The following is an 18,456-nucleotide window of genomic DNA, read 5'->3' as shown; positions in this document are numbered from 1 at the left end:
TATATATATATATATATATATATATATATATATATATATATATATATATATACACACACACACACTGCATATACATGACTTTCACTAAAATGTATTGATAGTAGTGCTACAATGAAAAAAAATCCTATTGGCAACCATTTGCTTTTTATTGTTCTTTTATGCTAAGAAGTGGAAGCATTTTTCTTCAACAAAACTGTGACAAGCCAACAGCAGCAGTGTAATACTAGTGTACATAACCACACCAAGCTCAATTTTTTTCTGCATTATCCTTGTCATAAATAAGAAGACATACGTTTGCAGAGTGAAGTGCTGCCCAGCAGCATAACAGCAGTTTGAGTATGTAAAATGTCAACGTCCAAACTTGTAAATTCACAGCACTTCAGTCTCAAAGCGCTCATCCAGTAAACACTCATAAAGTCCAACATTAGTTCGGCTCATCTTTCAGATTTTGATGAAGGCAGCAAGTAAACATCATCCCAAATAGCTGAAACAACAGATCAAATGAAAGTATTAATATAAGACTTAAGATGGACAATTTGCACTACATTTACTTTTGAATGGTCACCTGTAAAAATGCAATCCCAATGCCCAACGCACCAACAACATACAACTGACTGAGAATGAACTCCTCCAATTTCACCACGCAACCTCCCTTGAATCACAGCAAGAATTTTAGAACACTATTGACAACACTGCACATGAATTGGTTTCAATCGGACACCCGTACCCACCTCCACCATGTAAATGTTGGAGGGATGGTCTCTGAGGCCGCAGAGGCTGCTGGGAGTTTTACAGCAGCTGTCTGGAACAAGCTGCGAATCCTGTGTGGCCTGAATCCAAAGGCTGTCTTTCCAGTCGGAGGAGCCGTTACTGCCACAGCAGTGGAACTGATAGGGAAGAATCCGACCTGATGAGTTCTATTTCAACAAAATTCAATCCGTGTGAAAGTAGTGGAAATGCACACCTCCTGTTGAAGCTTGTCCACAGCATTTGTGATGCTTTCCTCCCCATCTTGTTGATATTTCTGCTGCATGGTCACCTTCAGGTTCTCCCTGAGCCCCTCATCCAGCTGTGAAGTAGCATAATTTGACACAAGCGCACAAGTATCTCCAGTCTTCCTCCTTTGAAGCCTATCCAGTTCAAGATGGGTATTAATCTTATTGATTTTGTTAACAATTCGTCCGTGTTGATTTTTACACGAGTGGATTTCATATCAACTCAAAACTGAGCATGGTCCTGTACAGGTGCAGCTCAATTATTTCATCATTCAAAAAGATGCCTTCCAAAGCAACAAACACATTTTCGGAAACAAATGCCAACTTTTAGTAACTTTTATGTTAGAAGGCATTTGGATTGTTTTAAATTTAATAATCCAATTTCTCAAAAAGAAATCATTGAATATTTATTATCATTTAAAAAATGTGAGTTTAAATTTTTCAAATGATATTCAAGTTCATTGAGTTGCACCTGTAAAATCTAAGAAGTGGCAGCAGATTACCTGGTGGCAGAAGGGGAAACACTGAAGCAAGAAAAGGGGGAAGAGAGAAGTAAGGTGTGAGAAGATAGACATAATATGCAAGTGAAGGATGTACAGGGAATTCTTTCCAATTACAAAAAAAAAAAGTTGACAAGTGATAGAAACATGCCTTAAGGACACTATTTACATGTTGAGATTTTTAAGTGAAATTGAGCTCATTCGTTGCGATTGTCAGTACTTGGAACAAACAAAGTAGGAGTGAAACAAAAAATACCTCTTTGTAGGTAATAAATGCCAAGACACCAGCAACGATTTCCAGCAGAAATACCGCCAGCAACAGGACCAAATACTGCAAGTGATGTACAGAATAACAAAAAACAACAGTAAATCCCATTTCGCCCAATAGCGTTTTACAATGTGTTTTCTCATTTTAATCAACCAGTGAATCAATTGCAAATTACCCTTCACATAAACACTACCGAAGAACTGCAGGAACTCTCAAACTAAAGCAAGCTGTTGACGGCTTGCCTTGAACATGCAGTTTTGTAGTTATTCGAATGTCAAGTCTTTTGAAGCTACAGAGCAACTTGTTTGTATGTCGTGACTGAAATACGGTCACTGTGCTGTTGACGCGAGCTTCTTTATTTACACAACACGTATCCTCCAACTGAGACGGAATGCCTGCTGCACACAGACGTTTTTGATGGTACTCATTCCTCGGACATTAACTGCACTCTAAAAGTAACTGTTGAGGACGCTCACAACGTGACCCGGACTGTCATGATGCAGTAAAACAGTGTGGGCGTCCCAGTGCGTTACTGCATGTTGACATGAGATCAACCCCTCAGACCCTGAATTCGTCTTCCATTGTCTACTCCAACTAAATGTGAATTTGAGATTTTTTGTTGGCCTCACCACAATCAACAGATTCTTCATCTCCCGCAGCGTCGCGCAACATCCGATGATGGCGGTGATGATCACGACCGCTCCGGCAGAAATCAGGACGTAAGCGGCTGTGGAGTAGAAGCTGGAATTTAACAGATTGATGTAGTCACTCTTCTCCACCAGAGTCCACACGCCCACAGCCAGCACTGCACCCCCTGCGAGCTGAAAGAACATGTCCCTCCATTAATTGAACATGTTATAAATATTGTGTGCACTCAATATTATATCTGCATCATCCAAGTCTGCTATGCCCGGTGTAAAAATAATTGTTAGTTGTTATTATTGAAAATATCAGCACAGATGAGAGGAGACAATTTTTGTAGCTTACCCAAAAGAGGATGTTAAATATAAATAGAAGATACTTCAGACAAATGATTCCACAGGCATTGGTGTTTTCCCTCGGTGTTTCCATTCTGTAAAGATGAATTATGATGTCAATCAAATTTGCATCAGAGCATATTCAGACTGTATTACAATCATTAATATATATAAATACATTATATAAAGTGCAGCGACTAATTTATTACCACCATGAATGACACATTTGATATTTACTGACCTTAAAAATAACAATAACATAAAGAAGAAACCTAAAACTTATTTATTTCTAATGTTCCAAAATGCCAGATTTTGCATCTGTACTGTATTACCTGTTGAATGACATAAAGTAGCATACACTTAATTATAATGTAATACTATAAGAAGCACCGTTGGCTCATTTCTGTGCAGGATTTAGGAATGAGTATATTTGAATAAAGAGGCTCCCCAAATGTGGAAAGACTGAGCAGGAGCAGCTCACATATGAAATCAAATATGTTTTGGGCAAAGATACTTTACAGCTTGTGTCGCATGACATGAAGCAAAAAATATACTCCAGCGCATAGAGGAGCTTTAGCTCAGCCTAAAATAACTTTTTACTGGACGATATGATTTTTTTCAGGCAAAAAATAAATCAAACAATCACACCAATTAAATGAACCACTTCACTCATCAGAATATTTACACCTACAGAGACAAACAAATATGTATTGTTCCTGCCATACAAGCAAGTACAAATGTCTGACTGACAACCAAGTCAAAGCCTCCAAAGGAGTTATTTTTAACTATGATATCATGGAAAATGTGTGCCCCCTTTCAAAAGAGGCCAAAACTGTCCTACCTGATTTGAGATGTTAATTCCTGTGTCAATGTCTTTCAAGATTGGCGTGCCGAGATGGATGTCCTTCTTCGTGGTGGAGGTTGTCTGCAGTACTTTCCATTCCGTGACCTCTCGGAGCCGCTTGCCCACCCAAAAAACACTTCCCAAAGTGCATGGCTGCCCCCCACTGGCCTCCCCAACCAAACAAGTAAATTGGAGTCCAGGGAGAGGCTTCAGCAAATGTGATAAATTCTATGAAAACTGGGGTCAGCAAGACCCCTGTTGTATGTGTTTACAAAAAAAAAAAGAATGAAATACAAACCTAACTTTGAGTCAACAGAAGTCTATAACTGTGTACAGAATTACGTACATCTGGACTTGATGTTTGAGTTGCAGTGTTATTTTAACCTTTAACTTGACCTTAAATAAAACAGCCTCATCTTTGGAACTGGAGGTCAACAAATGGTAGCAGCTGAATTTGCACCCATTTTCAAACGTTAGTATTTTTCTTTGATTACAGACAACAGCTACTCCTTTTTGCAGCATATGTTGTCAGGGAAAGTGTGCTGTCACATTTTCGATCAGGCTGATCAATTAACTTCCTGGAATTAGGAAAAGTACAATCAGAATTAAATAGATCTATTGAAAGTAATGAGAGATATGGCTAGTATGTTTGGGGGCTATGTATCATGGCATTAAATATACAATACATGTAGGTCTACTAATAGTTTACCACTTTCATTAGAAGTACAAATCCGATTGAAAAATGTGTTCCATACTCAGCCATTTGAGTCATCAGCTGCTCTATGTTCTCCCCAGTTTTGGCACTGCACTCGTAAAATGAGGCCTTGTGCTGCTGCGTACAGAGTTAAAAAGATTTTCCAAATTTTGCCTTCCCCCTTTATTTTCAAAGGATGATTTGCATCTTACCTCTGCCAAAGACTGTCCATCTTTTCTTGACACTTCCCTACAGTGAGTGTCAGCCAGGTCCAACTTGTTTCCGAGCAGCATGAGCATGACACCATCCCGCATCTTCTCCTAGGGACAGAACCCATACGTTATGCACTCTAGTGCAGTGTTTCCCAATTTTTAGAGCGTGTTCAGCCGTTCACATCTGCAAAAATCTTACTGAAGATCACGATGAACGCTGAAATAATGATGTTTTTGATTTCATTTTTTCCACATTACTAAATGTGGACTTGTTTATATGAGCACAAACGCCAGAGGCCTGACTTTCCTGCATGAGTGGTATCTGGCTGTCACAGTATTATGAGGACACACATATGGAAGAACAAAGATATAATATTTTGAATACAACATTTTTGGAGCACTTGTCTTAAGCAAAATGTAGTTTGTTGTCATTCAATGTGTTATAATTATATAACAACAAAGCACGAATTGCAAAAATTCTGATGACTTAGCATGCGCCTACTCACCTCCACCAAGTTCATCCAATCTCTCACAGTGCTAAAAGAGGACAGGCATGTAATGTCGTAGACCACCAGGATGGCATTAGCCTTGCGGTAGTACTGCTCAGCAATGCAACGAAATCTGCAATACATGACGGAGATCAGAGTTGGCGCAAAGGCGGGACAAAAGGCCGAAGGACTGACCTTTCCTGACCGGCGGTGTCCCAAAGCTGCAGGGTGATGGAGGTGGAGCCCATATAGATGGTCCTCATCTGGAAGTCTACACCTAGCAGTAAACAATCTCATAAAACAAGCAATTTGTGAAAGGCTGGTTAAAGCTTACCAGTAGTGGCCTTCTTAGAGCTGCAAAAATGTCCCGTGCAGTAGTGCTGGATGAGGGAGCTCTTACCCACCCCTGAGTTGCCAAGGAAGACCACCTTAAACATACGCTGAAGATTCACAAAAGTGCAAATTGAATCTGATTGTCGTTTTGGACACGAGGAAGAAATCTGACTCTCTGCTGAGCTGCTCTCTGCATTTGTGAATGAATTACAGCGTCTTCCCTACCTGTCCAGAACTCTCACAACTGACTCTTTGCGAGGTCTTTGAATTTATAGCTCTTTTCACTGTGTACTGCTCCGGCTCATCGTGCGAGCTTCAGTGGAGATCACACACAGTTAGTCGCTTCTATCTCAGTGGGCCGCAAGGCCAGCGTCCACATTAAAAAAAAACTTGCTCACACAAACCTTTCTTCAGGCTTGTCATGGGTAAAGTAGTGCTCAATCTCTTCCATATTTGGACTCTGAAAGGGGTTTGGTGGAAAGTTGTTAGTGAACAAGCTCCCCATCCTATGTCTATTCATTATTAACTCTTTCAATGCCAAGCCTCCCAGATAAAACAGATATGACGTCTATTACCGTCAATAGCAGTGAATGAGTTAATAGAAAAAAAGTGGAATCCAGCACTCATTACGAAACATTTATTCTGCTGTGCAGGTACGCTTCGATGAGGAATGCTAATTCAATAATAAATGGTGCATCACAAACAAGTGGCATTTTAAGGAAGTGATCAGTAGTACACAGTTGTTTGTCAGCTATGTAGTAGCTATTATATAATAAATAGTTTGGCAGAATAACCTTAAAAACACAAAATAAATGTATTTTTAGCACAAGCTGTCAGCCCCCTAAGAATATTAAACAATGGCAGAGTTCAAGGGTGTAAATTGATGCCCTATGGTTTGAATGGCAAGCGCAGGAAGGATTGATAAAGTTGTTCCCACACATGTTTTAGGGAGGATAATTGTGCCGTGTCCATGAACTGTACAAGTCTTCACTAAGGTCATAGTTTAGTGGCAGAGGAGGAAGCGTGCAAGGATGACTAACCCTCTTCTTGGTCAGCTGGGCATCTTTCTCGTCTCGCAAACTTTTATTCATGTCCCTGCAGAGAATAAGGTTTTATGTGTTTTTGTTTCATAACAAATGCAATGGATTGAAAATTTTGTTTTTGTGATATGAATAAATGAGACTGAGGTAGACGTGGATGCATCACGACATTTGTTATAGTACAATGTGTCTAATAAATTTTAAGTCATCTCTTGTAACAGTTGAGTTTTGTTACAATTTGCTACTTTGCAATTGACTTACCTCAACAGGCTGAGTTGTCTCAAGAGACTATCCTTCTCTTTCTGTATGTTTCTTGAAACTTTAATCACATCTCTATGGTGAATACATACAGATAAGAATGTTATATTAATAATATATACAACAATCACTTCTCAAGTATTGGGTGTCCTGTCACCTGTGAGCATATTTTCTTCATTTCTTAACACTAGCAAACAAAAGGTTTCAACAAAACATATTTCCATGCTATTATGACAAAAATACTTTTCTTCAAATTCAATTTGTGGTATTAACCTTTTATCTGGTGAGTGAGTGACAACAGTATGACAATTAACAACAACAAAAAAGAAGAGGTCTTGTTGCCAAAATATAAACACTTGATAAACAGGTATGGCAATGAATGGCAGCCAATGGGTTAAATCAATGGTATTTAAAAGGGCTAAGATTAGGTCCAAAATGTACCAAAGAGAAACTAAATGAGTGTATCACTTACTGCTGTCTGGCCATTTGTTCCTGGGCAGCACTGAGCTGCAGCTGGGCCAGCTGAACCATAGCAGCCTGCAGTTGCTCCTTGCTATTCTCTGCCTGCTCTTGCAGCTGGATGTTGAGGCTGCGTAGCTCCTGGTTCTGTTCCTTTATGTTTGACTGCTCACAAATCAGCTGCTGCACTCTGCTCTCCAGCTTAATGCAAAGAAAAGTTCCGCCAAGTGGTACAATCTCATGGAAATTAAAAGGACCATCAGTACACACCTGTTTCTGTCTGCTCAAGGTTATCTCCAACTCTTGGTCCCGCGTCTTTAACTCCTCTTCAATTTGAATGCCTCGCTGCGTGTGTCTGATACTCTCCTGTATTCCAATAAATATTCAATTGGTAAAAGTAGTGTTGTGAATTCATCGTTAAGAATTTTTTAAATGCTTTACTATAATTTATTTAATTGATTTTGCTGTTTTTGGCTTCTGCAACTGTACATGGGCCAAAAATATGTCTTCTGCTGCATCGCACATAATCAGCTGTACCTGTGTAAGTCGTTTTTCTCGTTCTTCCCGGATTTGGTTTTCCATTTCTTCACATATAGACCGAACAACTTGATCGTGTTCACTTTCCCGCCTAAAGTGCAAACATTGAAGGGAATATAAACCCCGCCTCACTACTCACTACTTGAAGGCCACAAAGTCCAATTGTTAGTGTGGCACCTGCGCAAAGCTTGTTCCAGGCTGTCTCTCTCTTTGATAGAGTCGTGTAGATGTGTGACGGCGTGGAGCAGGATGTTTTCCAAAAGCCTGAGCAGCTCTGGCCGCTCTCTCTGCAGCTCACACCAGAGAGACGACAGCTCCTGTTGACTGACACGCAACAGCAAAAAAGTGGCACTTCACGATAGTTCTTTTCTTCTAAAAGTTGCATTGTTACCTATCAGAGAGCTGGTCAGCACCAAGCTCATTTAGTATGTCATTAAGTCTCATTGTAGTATCATTTCCTGACTGGTCCACCTGGTCTGAGCCTTCGTTGGGAAGTTCTTGGCTTTGTTCAGCCGTCTCATTTTGCCCCATAAGCTCACCTGCACCACAATTGCTTTGAACAGTTATAATAAAGGATTATTGTTTAAGTAAAATGCGGGAAGTTTCCGTACCAAGTCCTGTGCTGAACTCAAGTGGTGTAAGAAAGCCATTGCTCTTGCGGTCCAAACTCTCAAATACGGTCTCCAGTTGTTCGGGCGATAAGGGCAATTCCATCTGTAGCCTCTGAGAAAAAGGATATGAACATTTAAGGTGAGGAGTTCATTTCTATTCCGAGAAACTATTTGCTCACCTGCATGTCCCTTTTCGTGATGAAGCCTTTCCCCTCTTTGTCGCACAACACAAACAGTTGCTTGGCTTTCCCCATGGTCTCGGCCGGTGGGCTCGCTATTGCTGCCTTTCTCGGACTAGGACACCCAAGAGGGCTACGTGCCCTGCCCAGTCTGGGGCTCCCCAGTGACAGACTCTGAGATCGAGGGCTTAAGGGTACAGCCTCACCACTGCCTTGACCTTCCAGCACCTCCCCATCATTTAGCCACTTAGACATATTTTAGCTGCATTTAAAGAGGCAAATTAATACATCGAAAAAATGCATCTGAGCATGTAGTAGTTCAGTTTATTGACATTATCACTCACCTTTTTGCTGCAGGGTTGTGGGAAGTCAGCTCACGGGTCCACCCTTGTCAAACAAGAAACAACAAACTCTGCTGCGACTGAACGTATTATCTCCAGCTCTGTGAATTTTTTCTCAACTTAGGTCTGCACAGGAAACATGACTTTGTGTCATGTTACAGTCAAAATACTCATTGATGTAGGTAACTCCTTCAGTATTGGGCTGGCGGGAGAGTAAAAATAACCAATTTCTATGACCCAAGGCAACATTTTTCCATGGCTAAAGTCTAGGAACAATAAATGACCCAAACCCCAGGATGTAGAATATAAAGCAAGGAACAGGATGCAGTCATTTGTGTACATTTGTGTGCCCAGCACTTGACAGTGGAGAGAAGAGATGCAAATACACTGTTTGTACTCATTTGCATGGTTATGAACTTAAAGCTACCAGAATTGCGGGCAAATAGATGATATATTACATATTTTAAATACTTCACACTAATGCCAGTTATTGCTTTCAGTGTTTAACTCTTGCATTGATATATTCAAAACTTCAAATGCAGAATCTGGCTTAATCTAACGACATAAGAAGCCTCTCCAAATTGTGGTGTTAACATATGTGTAAAGATAAACATGAAGACTACTGATAGCATTCTAGGAGATGATCTATGAAACCTTCGTAACTTCCTCCTGACACAAGTGATAAGATGAATTCCACCGTGGAAAACTAGCAACAGTATATAGAGAATTTGATGTTTTAAATGGCCATCCAGGAAAGGCAAATAAACTTAGTCCTATGTTAAACGAGTTGTGTTATTTTGTCACATAAAGGGAAAGCAGGAGAAAATAGGTGGCGTTTAAAATTTATGATTCATTTACCAATGATTCAGTCGCACCATCAACAAGTACACATTTTGGTACAAATTACGTTCAGGAAAATGTAAAGCGAAAAAGATGTTAATTTAGTTGTCTGTGTTAGCTGACCAAGCTAACCGAACTATACCAAACAAGAACTATGCGGTATTTTAAATTAGTCATTGAAAAATATATGTTTAAATACGCTATATTTGTGGAACAGAAACGGACTAATAATTAGCGTAGGGTCGATTTCTCAATGCGTAACAACGAATGCCGTTTAAGACATGGTGTAAAAGTTAAAAAAAAATGCCATACCTACACCGAACTAGACGCAGGTGTCCAATACTTCACTACCTTCGATCACTTTTTACAATTCTGGTAAGTAGTACTGCCAGTCGCCAATAGATGGCAGTAGCTAATCTCTGCCACCGCTCAAACTTTTACCGTAAAACCAAAACTAAAGAGCAGCAAAAATATTTTACAACCATAAATATCTTGAATAAACGTTTTATTTTTTTTCTTACATTTGAGAATATATATATTATTCATAAATATTTTACCACATTCCTTTAAATAACCCAATTAACTTATTGGCGAACTATTAGATGAACCCTTACATTGTTAATGACGGTAAAATGTTCGGTTGCCATGGAAGACACGGAAATGCGACGCGAAGTGCTACTGAAAGGCGTTTTGGCGCTGTGAGAGTGCGTTGTTTTAAAATCAATCTGGATCCCGATTTTTTTCCCTCGCTTTTCCGTCTTTCAAACGTCCCCTTTTCGGTCTTTTCACATATTAGATTTCATCTTCTCATCATCACGATCGGTAAGAAATTCCTTTTGATGTCTTGCGTACATTAGCAAAGGCGGACAATAACAATACAATAGTACGAGTTTAGAATTCCTTGACGTTAAAACTGATTCTGAGCAACTATGCCAATTTAACGATTAGAAGCAGAGATGAAAAGGTATTGTTTGCTTCTAAACGAGTATGTGTAGTTTGAGCTACTATACGTAAGATCATCAGTTTCAAAATCCCATCAGACATTTACAGTGTTACATCACTCTTTATGCGCTCAATATCCAAGTTCATACAACCCTGCTATCCTCTGATACAGCAATACTAACCCCTTTTTATTCATTTCTTTGTGCTTCCTTGCAGACATCAACTTTAGATGATCTACTGTGAAATATCCAAACATGCCAAAAGCTTTCAGTGCCTGCACTGATTCCTTGGACTTAAAATTTTCATCAGTAAACATCATTTATTTGAGGAAAACATCATGCTTCCAGATAGAGACAGAGTATTTTTGGAAGTGCAGTTTTTAACGCTTCCTTACAGTGTGAATGAACTTCAACAGTGTCCAGAAGTGATGTCCAGTCCCAAACACCAGCACAAAAAAAATGTTCTTTATAGATGTTTGAAAAAAATGGTGTATTGAGATGCTGCAGACTGCCAACTATTCGCTGGTGCTGCTGATCCAGCTCACACTTTTGGCTTTTGACCTATTTGTCAATTCCTTCAGCGAACTGCTGAGAGGAGCAGCTTTCATCCAGCTGGTCCTCTTCATGTAAGTACCTGCCCTGAAGATCCAGCTGATCACCAGTTAGCACACAAAAAACAAAAAAACAAACGTAATAATGACATTTTAATTCATTATTGATATGGGAGTTGAATGTTGTATAGCTTCCCCTTCTGGACCTATTTACCCCCAAAACATCACATAATTGCAACAAAACTATGTTCTCTTTTACTCAATACAATACTCACATCTTAGTTTTCTTTTTTTGATTGCGTAGTGTATCATTTTCTAGATTTCTGTACTTGGCAGACCTTAAAAAGTGTTCTGTCAGTATACTTTGTTAGTTTTTAATTCTTCTATTTGCAGCATCCAGGACATCGCTATCTTGTTCAACGTGATCATCATCCTGCTGATGATGTTCAACACATACGTGTTCCAGGTGGGCCTGGTCTCTCTGCTGCTGGAACGCTTCAGAGCGCTGCTGTTTTTTTCCACTCTCTACTTGACCCTTAGCATCTGCCTGCACAGCTGGGTGATGGTAAGCATGTGAACTCTGTACCGATGCTTCAAGTAGAACCACAGTTTATTAAGTTGCCTTTCTTGTCTAGAATCTAAGATGGAAAGCACCTAATCGCTTTGTTTGGACAGATGGCCTTGTAGTACTCTTTGTTTTCCAAAGGATAGGTAATTTGTCAAAATTTTACAGTTTCAAACGTGTTCTTTTGTGTGTTCAACAAGTATTTTCTACTTACAGTTGCAGTGTTGTATTACTACTTGTATAAGCGCACGGCAGAGTACATGGGGGACCCTCGACTCTACACAGACTCTCTTTGGCTACGTGAGGCCTTTGCCAGAGCTCGGCAGTAGACCACAAAAAGCCTGAGAGCAGTGATTTTCATTTGCTGTCAAGCGCATAGGATCCCACTGTTGATGAAAATTAGGCATATGTAATATCTTCTGTTTTACATCCAAGACTTAAAGTGGTTTTACTTTTTTTTTTCCTCATTGGAACTTTTAGGAACACATTTAGGTCTAGTTTACTGCTTAAAGTTACAGAAGAAAAAACAGCAATTATAACACTTATCCACCCTTATAAAAGAAGGCCAAGAGGGCAGCTGGCTTTAAAGTTTCCACTGATGCGTAACACAAGGGTGGCATATTTAATTAATCAGGATTGAGCCTGGTAATCTGTTATATGTGGCCTTTGTATTGCAAGTAGGAGACTAGCTAAATCAAAATGATTTTACGATGCATTCTCTCAGTTTTAGACTGCTTCCATGATTTATTTAGCACCTACATTCAATATCGCTCTTCTCCATGCCTAGTGTGCATTTATGTTTACATAATGTCAGTGTTGATTTTAGAGTGAATCCACTCATCTTTAAGTGTGGATCTTTTCATTTGTGTTCCTGTTTTCCCTTTTCTTTTTATTAAATAATCCTTCTCTAATCCTATGTGTAATCCATCACCGAGTATAACCGTGAAGACAAGGTGAAACAGACGGCTCTATTTTTAACGCAAAGATTAATCAGGATTTAGGTGCCACAAGTGCAACAAACCACAAATAGACGTCTGAATGTCACAAAAATAACCCTGCTGCCGCAGGTCAAGTTGTTGTTTTGGACTTGTTTGGATTTGTTTTTAACGTACGTACTTGGATTAGTGTAGTAGACCTGTTTTTAATAGAACAGTGCTAAAGTTGGTTAACCTCAGATTAAATAGCAGAAGTTGTACAAAGCCCCCTTTTATTTGAAAACAATTCAAATTGTCAGTGCAGTCAAATTCAACTAAAAAATCCATTTCCTGTGTTTATGTTGTTGTCTGTCCCACTGGAATGCCTCCTCAAATTTTAATTAGCCACCTGAAAAGACAGTAAAGTCAATTTAGCAGCTACCAAAACACCCATTTCTCATAGGACACCAGTTTCCAAATGATCCTTTACCTTCATACATAGATGCCAACCCAGAGTAGCAAGAAGAGCACACCAAAGCCCATAAAAAGTGAAGCCACTAAGGAGATAAGCAGCTCTTTGTAGATGTCTCTGGTGTATTTGGTTGAAGTCACCTCATAGCTGATATGTAATGTCAAGGTGGAACTCTTTTTTTGACATCTGCATACATTTATTTATTTTCCGAACCTCACTAGGATCGCAGGGGGTGCTGGAGCTTATCCCAGCTGACTTTGGGCCACAGGCGGGGGACAGCCTGAATCGGTGGCCAGCCGGTCGCAGGGCACGAGGAGACGGGCAACCATTCACGCTCACACTCTTACCTATGGGCAATTTAGAATGTCCAATCAGCCTACCATGCATGTATTTGGAATGTGGGAAGAAACTGGAGTACCGGAGAAAACCCTCACATACCGAGGGAGAACATGCAAACTCCACACAGGTTGATCAACCTGGATTTGAGCCCAGGACCCCAGAGCTGTGAGGCCGACACGCTAACCACTCAAACCGCCAGGGCACCCCCATCTGGATACGTTACAGAAATTTGATGTACAACCGTAATACAGTATTTGTACAATGATGGTTGCAGATTTCTGTTTTCCTTCAAAACCCTAGTGCAAAACATACCTAATTAAAAATTAATTTAAAAGTCCCGTAAATCCAAAATAGACAAATTGTTGGATTTGCCAGAAATAATACTATTGTTAACGCTTGTAGCAATGTAATGGCCGTGATTGTCAAGTTTTGGTGATTTTTTCCCTTTTATTGGGTGTCACAGGATTCTACGGTTTCGCTGTGGCAACCCCTGAGGTGATAAATCGAAAGTCCAAAACCATAGACATTTTATTCAAATGTAATGATCCGGTTTTGAGGAAATACCGAGGTAATATGTCTTCAAAGAGTAGGCAAAAGGATACACGAAGAACCAGGCGGTAAAGAACATGCCGATAGCCAGCAAGACCACTGTCAGATGGGGGAACACAGCCGGGTTGACCGGGCTGGTGTATCTGGTCATCGCCTCGAGATCCTGCAAGGAGACAACAGGCATATAGTAAGGGTAGTGCCGTTTTTGCATATTAATGCATACATTTGGTAACATTTCAGCAAAATCGTTTGCATTCACTTATTGCTTAGTGCTACTTCGGAATTGGACGCGAGAGCCTTACACTTTGTTCAACCAATGACAGATTAACAGAATAACTACGCGCCTCGGTGTTATGATGCTCGCACACATGGAAAACATACATGTGAAAAGATTAAAAGTCAAAATCATACCATTATGAATGAAGATACGCCACTCTATTTGGTCCAGGATAATAAGGCCACGTACTGACTCGTTTTCGAATCTTTTCCGGGTTCGGGTGACGTAATACGACACTGTATCCGCACTTTAGTCTGACAGGTTTCAGACTAAAAACGATTTAATTGGTATCATTATAATACGTATATGATAAATGATTAAAATATTTAATTCTTAAAACAGTGGTAATAATCTAAATGGTTCAAATTGGATCGTCAATAGTGACCATGTCACGCCTTGGGGATGTAGCAAGTGCTTTTACGGAGCCTTCAAAATAAAAGTCAGGGGGAAAAAACAACAACTACCGATCTCTTGACTGTCACCTGCTGGCCAAAATAAAGAGAAACACTCACCTTGCGCCACAAATCAAATATATTTATTTGCTTTTACAGTATTACAGCATATTGTTGACATAAAAGCTATGGAAAGAGTGACAAATGTGGGCTCAACAATGATAGTATTTAAGTTTTCAAGTTAGTGATATGGTATCTTGACTTCACATGGAGTAATGTAAAGAATGGTTTCATCATCCGCACCAAAAAAATGGATTTTAAAAACAATATGATAACACAAATGTGTTTTAAACACAATGCTTCCATGCGATTACATATGAGTACCTAAAGCAAATGGAAAGAGTAAGAGCAGGTCATTATTTATATACAGTGTGTATGTATGTATGTGTATATATATATATATATATATATATATATATATATATATATATATATATATATATATATATATGTATATATACATATATATTTATATATATGTATATATACATATATATGTGTATATATCTATATATATGTATATATATATATATATATATATATATATATATATATATATATATATATATATATATATATATATATATATATATATATATATATACACGGTGCGAAAAGTGCTACAGTGGTTTCATTGATGCTAGTTGGTGCATTATAAATAAGCAAGACTACCACACATGCCATACGTTAAGGAAAATAGTTGCTCTGAGTATTCGTATTATTTAGTAAATAGAACATTTTCTTTTTCTCCGATGGCTGCTTCTCCTCTGAGATAATGAATTGGTCAAAAATGTGTGGACAATACATTTCAAAACACAACATTGGAAATAACACAAGAATATATATTTTTTTAAATCAGAAAACATTATACCCAACATTATATCACACATTAAAATTGTTACAAGATTATACAGAATAAACATTGTAGGGTAAGAGGAAAATATTTAAAACAAGGTCATTTGTGGAGTTTGAAAACTAAACTAAAAATTGCAGATTAAAATGTTAATGTTTTTTTTAGGGAAAAGCAACTTTTTCGTGCATTACCTGCTTAGGCAATATTCAGTGTGAGCTTTCCAGTGTTTTTGGGGGGTGAACTTTTGTCAGTGTTCGACATATTAAAATATGATTCTTTATAGAAATTCCAGTTTTTATCCATTTGTTAATCCAGTTTTATCACATGTAATTATATGCATGTCTTGGTTCCTTCAATACAGGATACAAGAATAACTAACATGTTTGTGCAGTAATGCATACATTTTCAGTTTTATGTAGAATTTGGATATTCTAAATCTGCCATTATTTAAAAAGGTTTCTCAATTGTATGTGCAGTATTCTCACAAATTGCAGTGTGGACTATTTGAGGTAAAAAGAAGGAAGGTACATATACAAGCATACATAACCGTACCATTTAACTCCTCAGTGTACAAATCTATAAATGTTTTGAGGCAAAGATATTTTCAGTGTATAGAAAGTCAACAAAAATGTGTATAGTGTCGTCCAGAATAGTCTGGTGCGCAGTGGGATGTTTGTGATCAGTAATTTGCACTCAAACCTCAGAAGCATCATTTCACGCTGGCATTAAACGATGGTGCAACATAGTCATCAATTGATCTCAAACATTTCCTGACACAAACAACAGCAAAAATAGATGTCAACATTAGCGAGACAACACCAAATTCAGTGATATATAGTTTTCCATGACTTTTCTTTGAGAATAATGTACAATATAGAGACAAAATGCATATTAAAAAGCACAGCAACCCCACAGGTCGATGTGGCTCACTGTAGGGCTCGAAGGGGTGGGCGGGCCTCCTCTCACATTTTACATGCAGCTGCTCTTAATGACAAAGTGGTAGTCGGAGAATGATGACTTTTCTGCCTCAGTGGTACAGCTAATTCCATTCTGAGCACAAAACAAGAAAAATAAAAACACTGAACACTTCATATCAAAATAACACTAATCAATAAATGACTGTATGCAGCCGTGTGCGGTCGTTTGGTCGCCGGTCTTTTGGTCGCCGTCTTTTGGTCGCCGTCTTTTGGTCGCCATCTTTTGGTCGCTGTCTTTTGGTTGCCGTCTTTTGGTCGCCGGTCTTTTAGTCGCCCGGACCCAAACAACGGGCGACCAAAAGACCGGCGACAAAACAAGGTAAAACAACACGGTCTACGCATCAATAAAAGCCAACAATGGCCCTGAGCAGTTTCACTGAGCGGACGTGTGAGTGTATAAGAGTTTGTATGTACATGAGTTGTCCCCGTAGGAAGGGACGTCAGTCAGGGTCTTAACAAGTTCTCCAACAAAACACAATAAAAGTACGGGAAATTTGTAGCTTTTCTTTAGCCTAATAATTAATAGGGCATTAAGTATGACTAAATAATAATTCACAGTTTGTATTTAGGGAATTTGAGCAACGATTTAAATGGTAATTATCAATAACCTTCCGGGCGACCAAAAGACCGGCGACCAAACGACCGAGTACCGTATGCAGCGTATACTTACAGTAGAGGACACTCGAAAGTGATAGCTGATGTCCTGGAAGGACAACAGAGGCAGTGACCAGAAATGATGAGTGCCCTTAATGAAGAAAGTTAACAATCAGAAAACAAAGCCCAAAGAAATTTTAACCTGAATTTAAATGTGACCTGATTTTTTTTTTGAGAACCGGCTTTACTTGTGTTGACGTTCTCTGTCCACTGGACAGCTCGGTTTCAGTGTGATTGGAACATAAACGTCCTTTAGTGGCCTTACATTGGCGGACCCAGACGCTGTCAGTAGCCCTGCAATCAGGCAATAAACAAGCTTCAATATATTCCAGTGCATGGGTGTATATTATATAATCCAAGTTGGTCGTTATGAAATACATTAAGTATAGTTAGTTGTTACTTTTTGATCTTTTTGGGCCTGCAGCATTTACCCTGAAAAACACGGCCATTTAAGTACAGTAGTGTGATGTGCTCATATACTCACATCATATGCAAAGTAAGCTGTGATAACGATGAATTTGTGCTTCCACGAAGGGATATTGTGTAGCTAGAGGAGAGAGAGAGAAAAAGGAGCAACAGTAATATAAAGACCTGTATTTATCGTGGCAAAACAAAAATGGAAATACATTTTAAGTTTATTGGAATGTAACACTACAATGTGCACCTGCAACTCTTGAGGGTTTTACAGTGCTGTGTTGAGATTTGTTGATCTGTCTCCACTATATGAAGACCAGTCAGAGATGGAATTGATCTTCCTCCTGGAAAAATGAGCATGTTATTCCAGTACAAAGTATAGTTTGTTGACAGTGAACAAGCATACTGCTTTAGCGTGCTCTAAGGCCAGTAAAAATGGACATATTTGTGAGATTACCCTTCAAATATACACTGCGTTGCCTGCGAGGCACTGGCTGCTGTCCGCCGGGCAGACGGTTGACGACTCCCGCTTCGTCCGAGTCTGCTGACGCGGGCCTTTTGGACTTGGAAAGGTATAACGGAGCAGATGTGTGACTAAGACGGTTTCTGTTGCGGCCATCCTTGTCCATTATTCTGGACTTGGCCTTCTTATTAATGGTGCCTGGTGTTGGAACCAAGTTGTCTGGAGCTACAGAACACATAACATTATTCATTCATCTGACCCGTGAGTGTTTTTCATAAGATTGGTGCTATTTTTAGAGAAAGGCTTTCTTACCTGTAGCAGAATGGTTGTTATTTAATGTCAGGGTGGTAGATGATTGGTTGTTCAAGACTGTAGTTGAACAGCAAGCTGTCAAACAAGATGGCGTTCATATCTCAGTAAAAGTAATTCCAAAAACTAGATGTACTAACTTCTTAAAAT

At 39.1% G+C, this 18,456-nt stretch overlaps 6 protein-coding genes across 13 annotated transcripts in view; 1 reads left to right on the top strand and 5 right to left on the bottom strand.

Annotated features, from left to right (window-relative positions):
- Nucleotides 1-127: 127 nt before the first annotated feature.
- Nucleotides 128-4,276, bottom strand: cd151 (CD151 molecule). 2 transcript variants are annotated; one of them, XM_077596862.1, is made up of 8 exons: nucleotides 3,582-4,276; nucleotides 2,751-2,835; nucleotides 2,393-2,584; nucleotides 1,752-1,826; nucleotides 965-1,069; nucleotides 732-887; nucleotides 566-652; nucleotides 128-484 (listed from the first exon to the last, which is right to left on the bottom strand). In XM_077596862.1, the coding sequence occupies exons 2-8, from the start codon at nucleotides 2,832-2,834 to the stop codon at nucleotides 425-427; spliced, it is 759 nt and encodes a 252-aa protein (XP_077452988.1). In that variant the 5' UTR covers nucleotide 2,835; nucleotides 3,582-4,276; the 3' UTR covers nucleotides 128-424. The 2 variants fall into 2 exon arrangements, with proteins under 2 accessions (XP_077452988.1, XP_077452989.1); XM_077596863.1 differs by having other exon boundaries at nucleotides 2,751-4,276.
- Nucleotides 3,406-5,241, bottom strand: LOC144071989 (uncharacterized). The gene is made up of 5 exons (XM_077597533.1): nucleotides 5,174-5,241; nucleotides 4,997-5,111; nucleotides 4,491-4,598; nucleotides 4,340-4,416; nucleotides 3,406-3,427 (listed from the first exon to the last, which is right to left on the bottom strand). The coding sequence occupies exons 1-5, from the start codon at nucleotides 5,239-5,241 to the stop codon at nucleotides 3,406-3,408; spliced, it is 390 nt and encodes a 129-aa protein (XP_077453659.1).
- Nucleotides 5,038-9,951, bottom strand: cracr2b (calcium release activated channel regulator 2B). The gene is made up of 14 exons (XM_077596861.1): nucleotides 8,740-9,951; nucleotides 8,396-8,657; nucleotides 8,217-8,328; nucleotides 7,997-8,144; nucleotides 7,783-7,929; nucleotides 7,606-7,696; nucleotides 7,339-7,434; nucleotides 7,082-7,269; nucleotides 6,613-6,684; nucleotides 6,352-6,406; nucleotides 5,716-5,771; nucleotides 5,537-5,624; nucleotides 5,174-5,418; nucleotides 5,038-5,111 (listed from the first exon to the last, which is right to left on the bottom strand). The coding sequence occupies exons 2-13, from the start codon at nucleotides 8,648-8,650 to the stop codon at nucleotides 5,302-5,304; spliced, it is 1,425 nt and encodes a 474-aa protein (XP_077452987.1). The 5' UTR covers nucleotides 8,651-8,657; nucleotides 8,740-9,951; the 3' UTR covers nucleotides 5,038-5,111; nucleotides 5,174-5,301.
- Nucleotides 9,952-10,244: 293 nt separating this feature from the next.
- On the top strand, nucleotides 10,245-12,544 carry tmem138 (transmembrane protein 138). The gene is made up of 5 exons (XM_077595637.1): nucleotides 10,245-10,398; nucleotides 10,735-11,143; nucleotides 11,462-11,633; nucleotides 11,704-11,779; nucleotides 11,850-12,544. The coding sequence occupies exons 2-5, from the start codon at nucleotides 11,016-11,018 to the stop codon at nucleotides 11,960-11,962; spliced, it is 489 nt and encodes a 162-aa protein (XP_077451763.1). The 5' UTR covers nucleotides 10,245-10,398; nucleotides 10,735-11,015; the 3' UTR covers nucleotides 11,963-12,544.
- A 279-nt stretch (nucleotides 12,545-12,823) lies between these two features.
- Nucleotides 12,824-14,550, bottom strand: tmem258 (transmembrane protein 258). The gene is made up of 4 exons (XM_077595639.1): nucleotides 14,319-14,550; nucleotides 13,961-14,070; nucleotides 13,038-13,166; nucleotides 12,824-12,956 (listed from the first exon to the last, which is right to left on the bottom strand). Exons 1-3 carry the CDS (start codon nucleotides 14,319-14,321, stop codon nucleotides 13,040-13,042), a joined length of 240 nt encoding a protein of 79 aa, XP_077451765.1. The 5' UTR covers nucleotides 14,322-14,550; the 3' UTR covers nucleotides 12,824-12,956; nucleotides 13,038-13,039.
- A 697-nt stretch (nucleotides 14,551-15,247) lies between these two features.
- myrf (myelin regulatory factor) overlaps nucleotides 15,248-18,456 on the bottom strand; it is a 59,287-nt gene continuing 56,078 nt past the window's right edge. For all 7 annotated transcript variants that reach the window (XM_077595623.1, XM_077595627.1, XM_077595622.1 and 4 more), the window contains 7 exons: nucleotides 18,310-18,384; nucleotides 17,992-18,222; nucleotides 17,785-17,878; nucleotides 17,605-17,667; nucleotides 17,309-17,414; nucleotides 17,137-17,211; nucleotides 15,248-16,539 (listed from right to left, as the gene is read on the bottom strand). In XM_077595623.1, the coding sequence (XP_077451749.1) occupies nucleotides 16,459-16,539; nucleotides 17,137-17,211; nucleotides 17,309-17,414; nucleotides 17,605-17,667; nucleotides 17,785-17,878; nucleotides 17,992-18,222; nucleotides 18,310-18,384 (725 nt within the window). In that variant the 3' untranslated portion in view covers nucleotides 15,248-16,458. The remainder of the gene's footprint in view (nucleotides 16,540-17,136; nucleotides 17,212-17,308; nucleotides 17,415-17,604; nucleotides 17,668-17,784; nucleotides 17,879-17,991; nucleotides 18,223-18,309; nucleotides 18,385-18,456) is intronic.

Source organism: Stigmatopora argus, chromosome 3 (assembly GCF_051989625.1).
Source record: "Stigmatopora argus isolate UIUO_Sarg chromosome 3, RoL_Sarg_1.0, whole genome shotgun sequence".
NCBI lineage: Eukaryota > Metazoa > Chordata > Actinopteri > Syngnathiformes > Syngnathidae > Stigmatopora > Stigmatopora argus.
The sequence above is the reverse complement of the archived record's forward strand: the minus strand, read 5'-3'. Positions and strand labels throughout refer to the sequence as shown.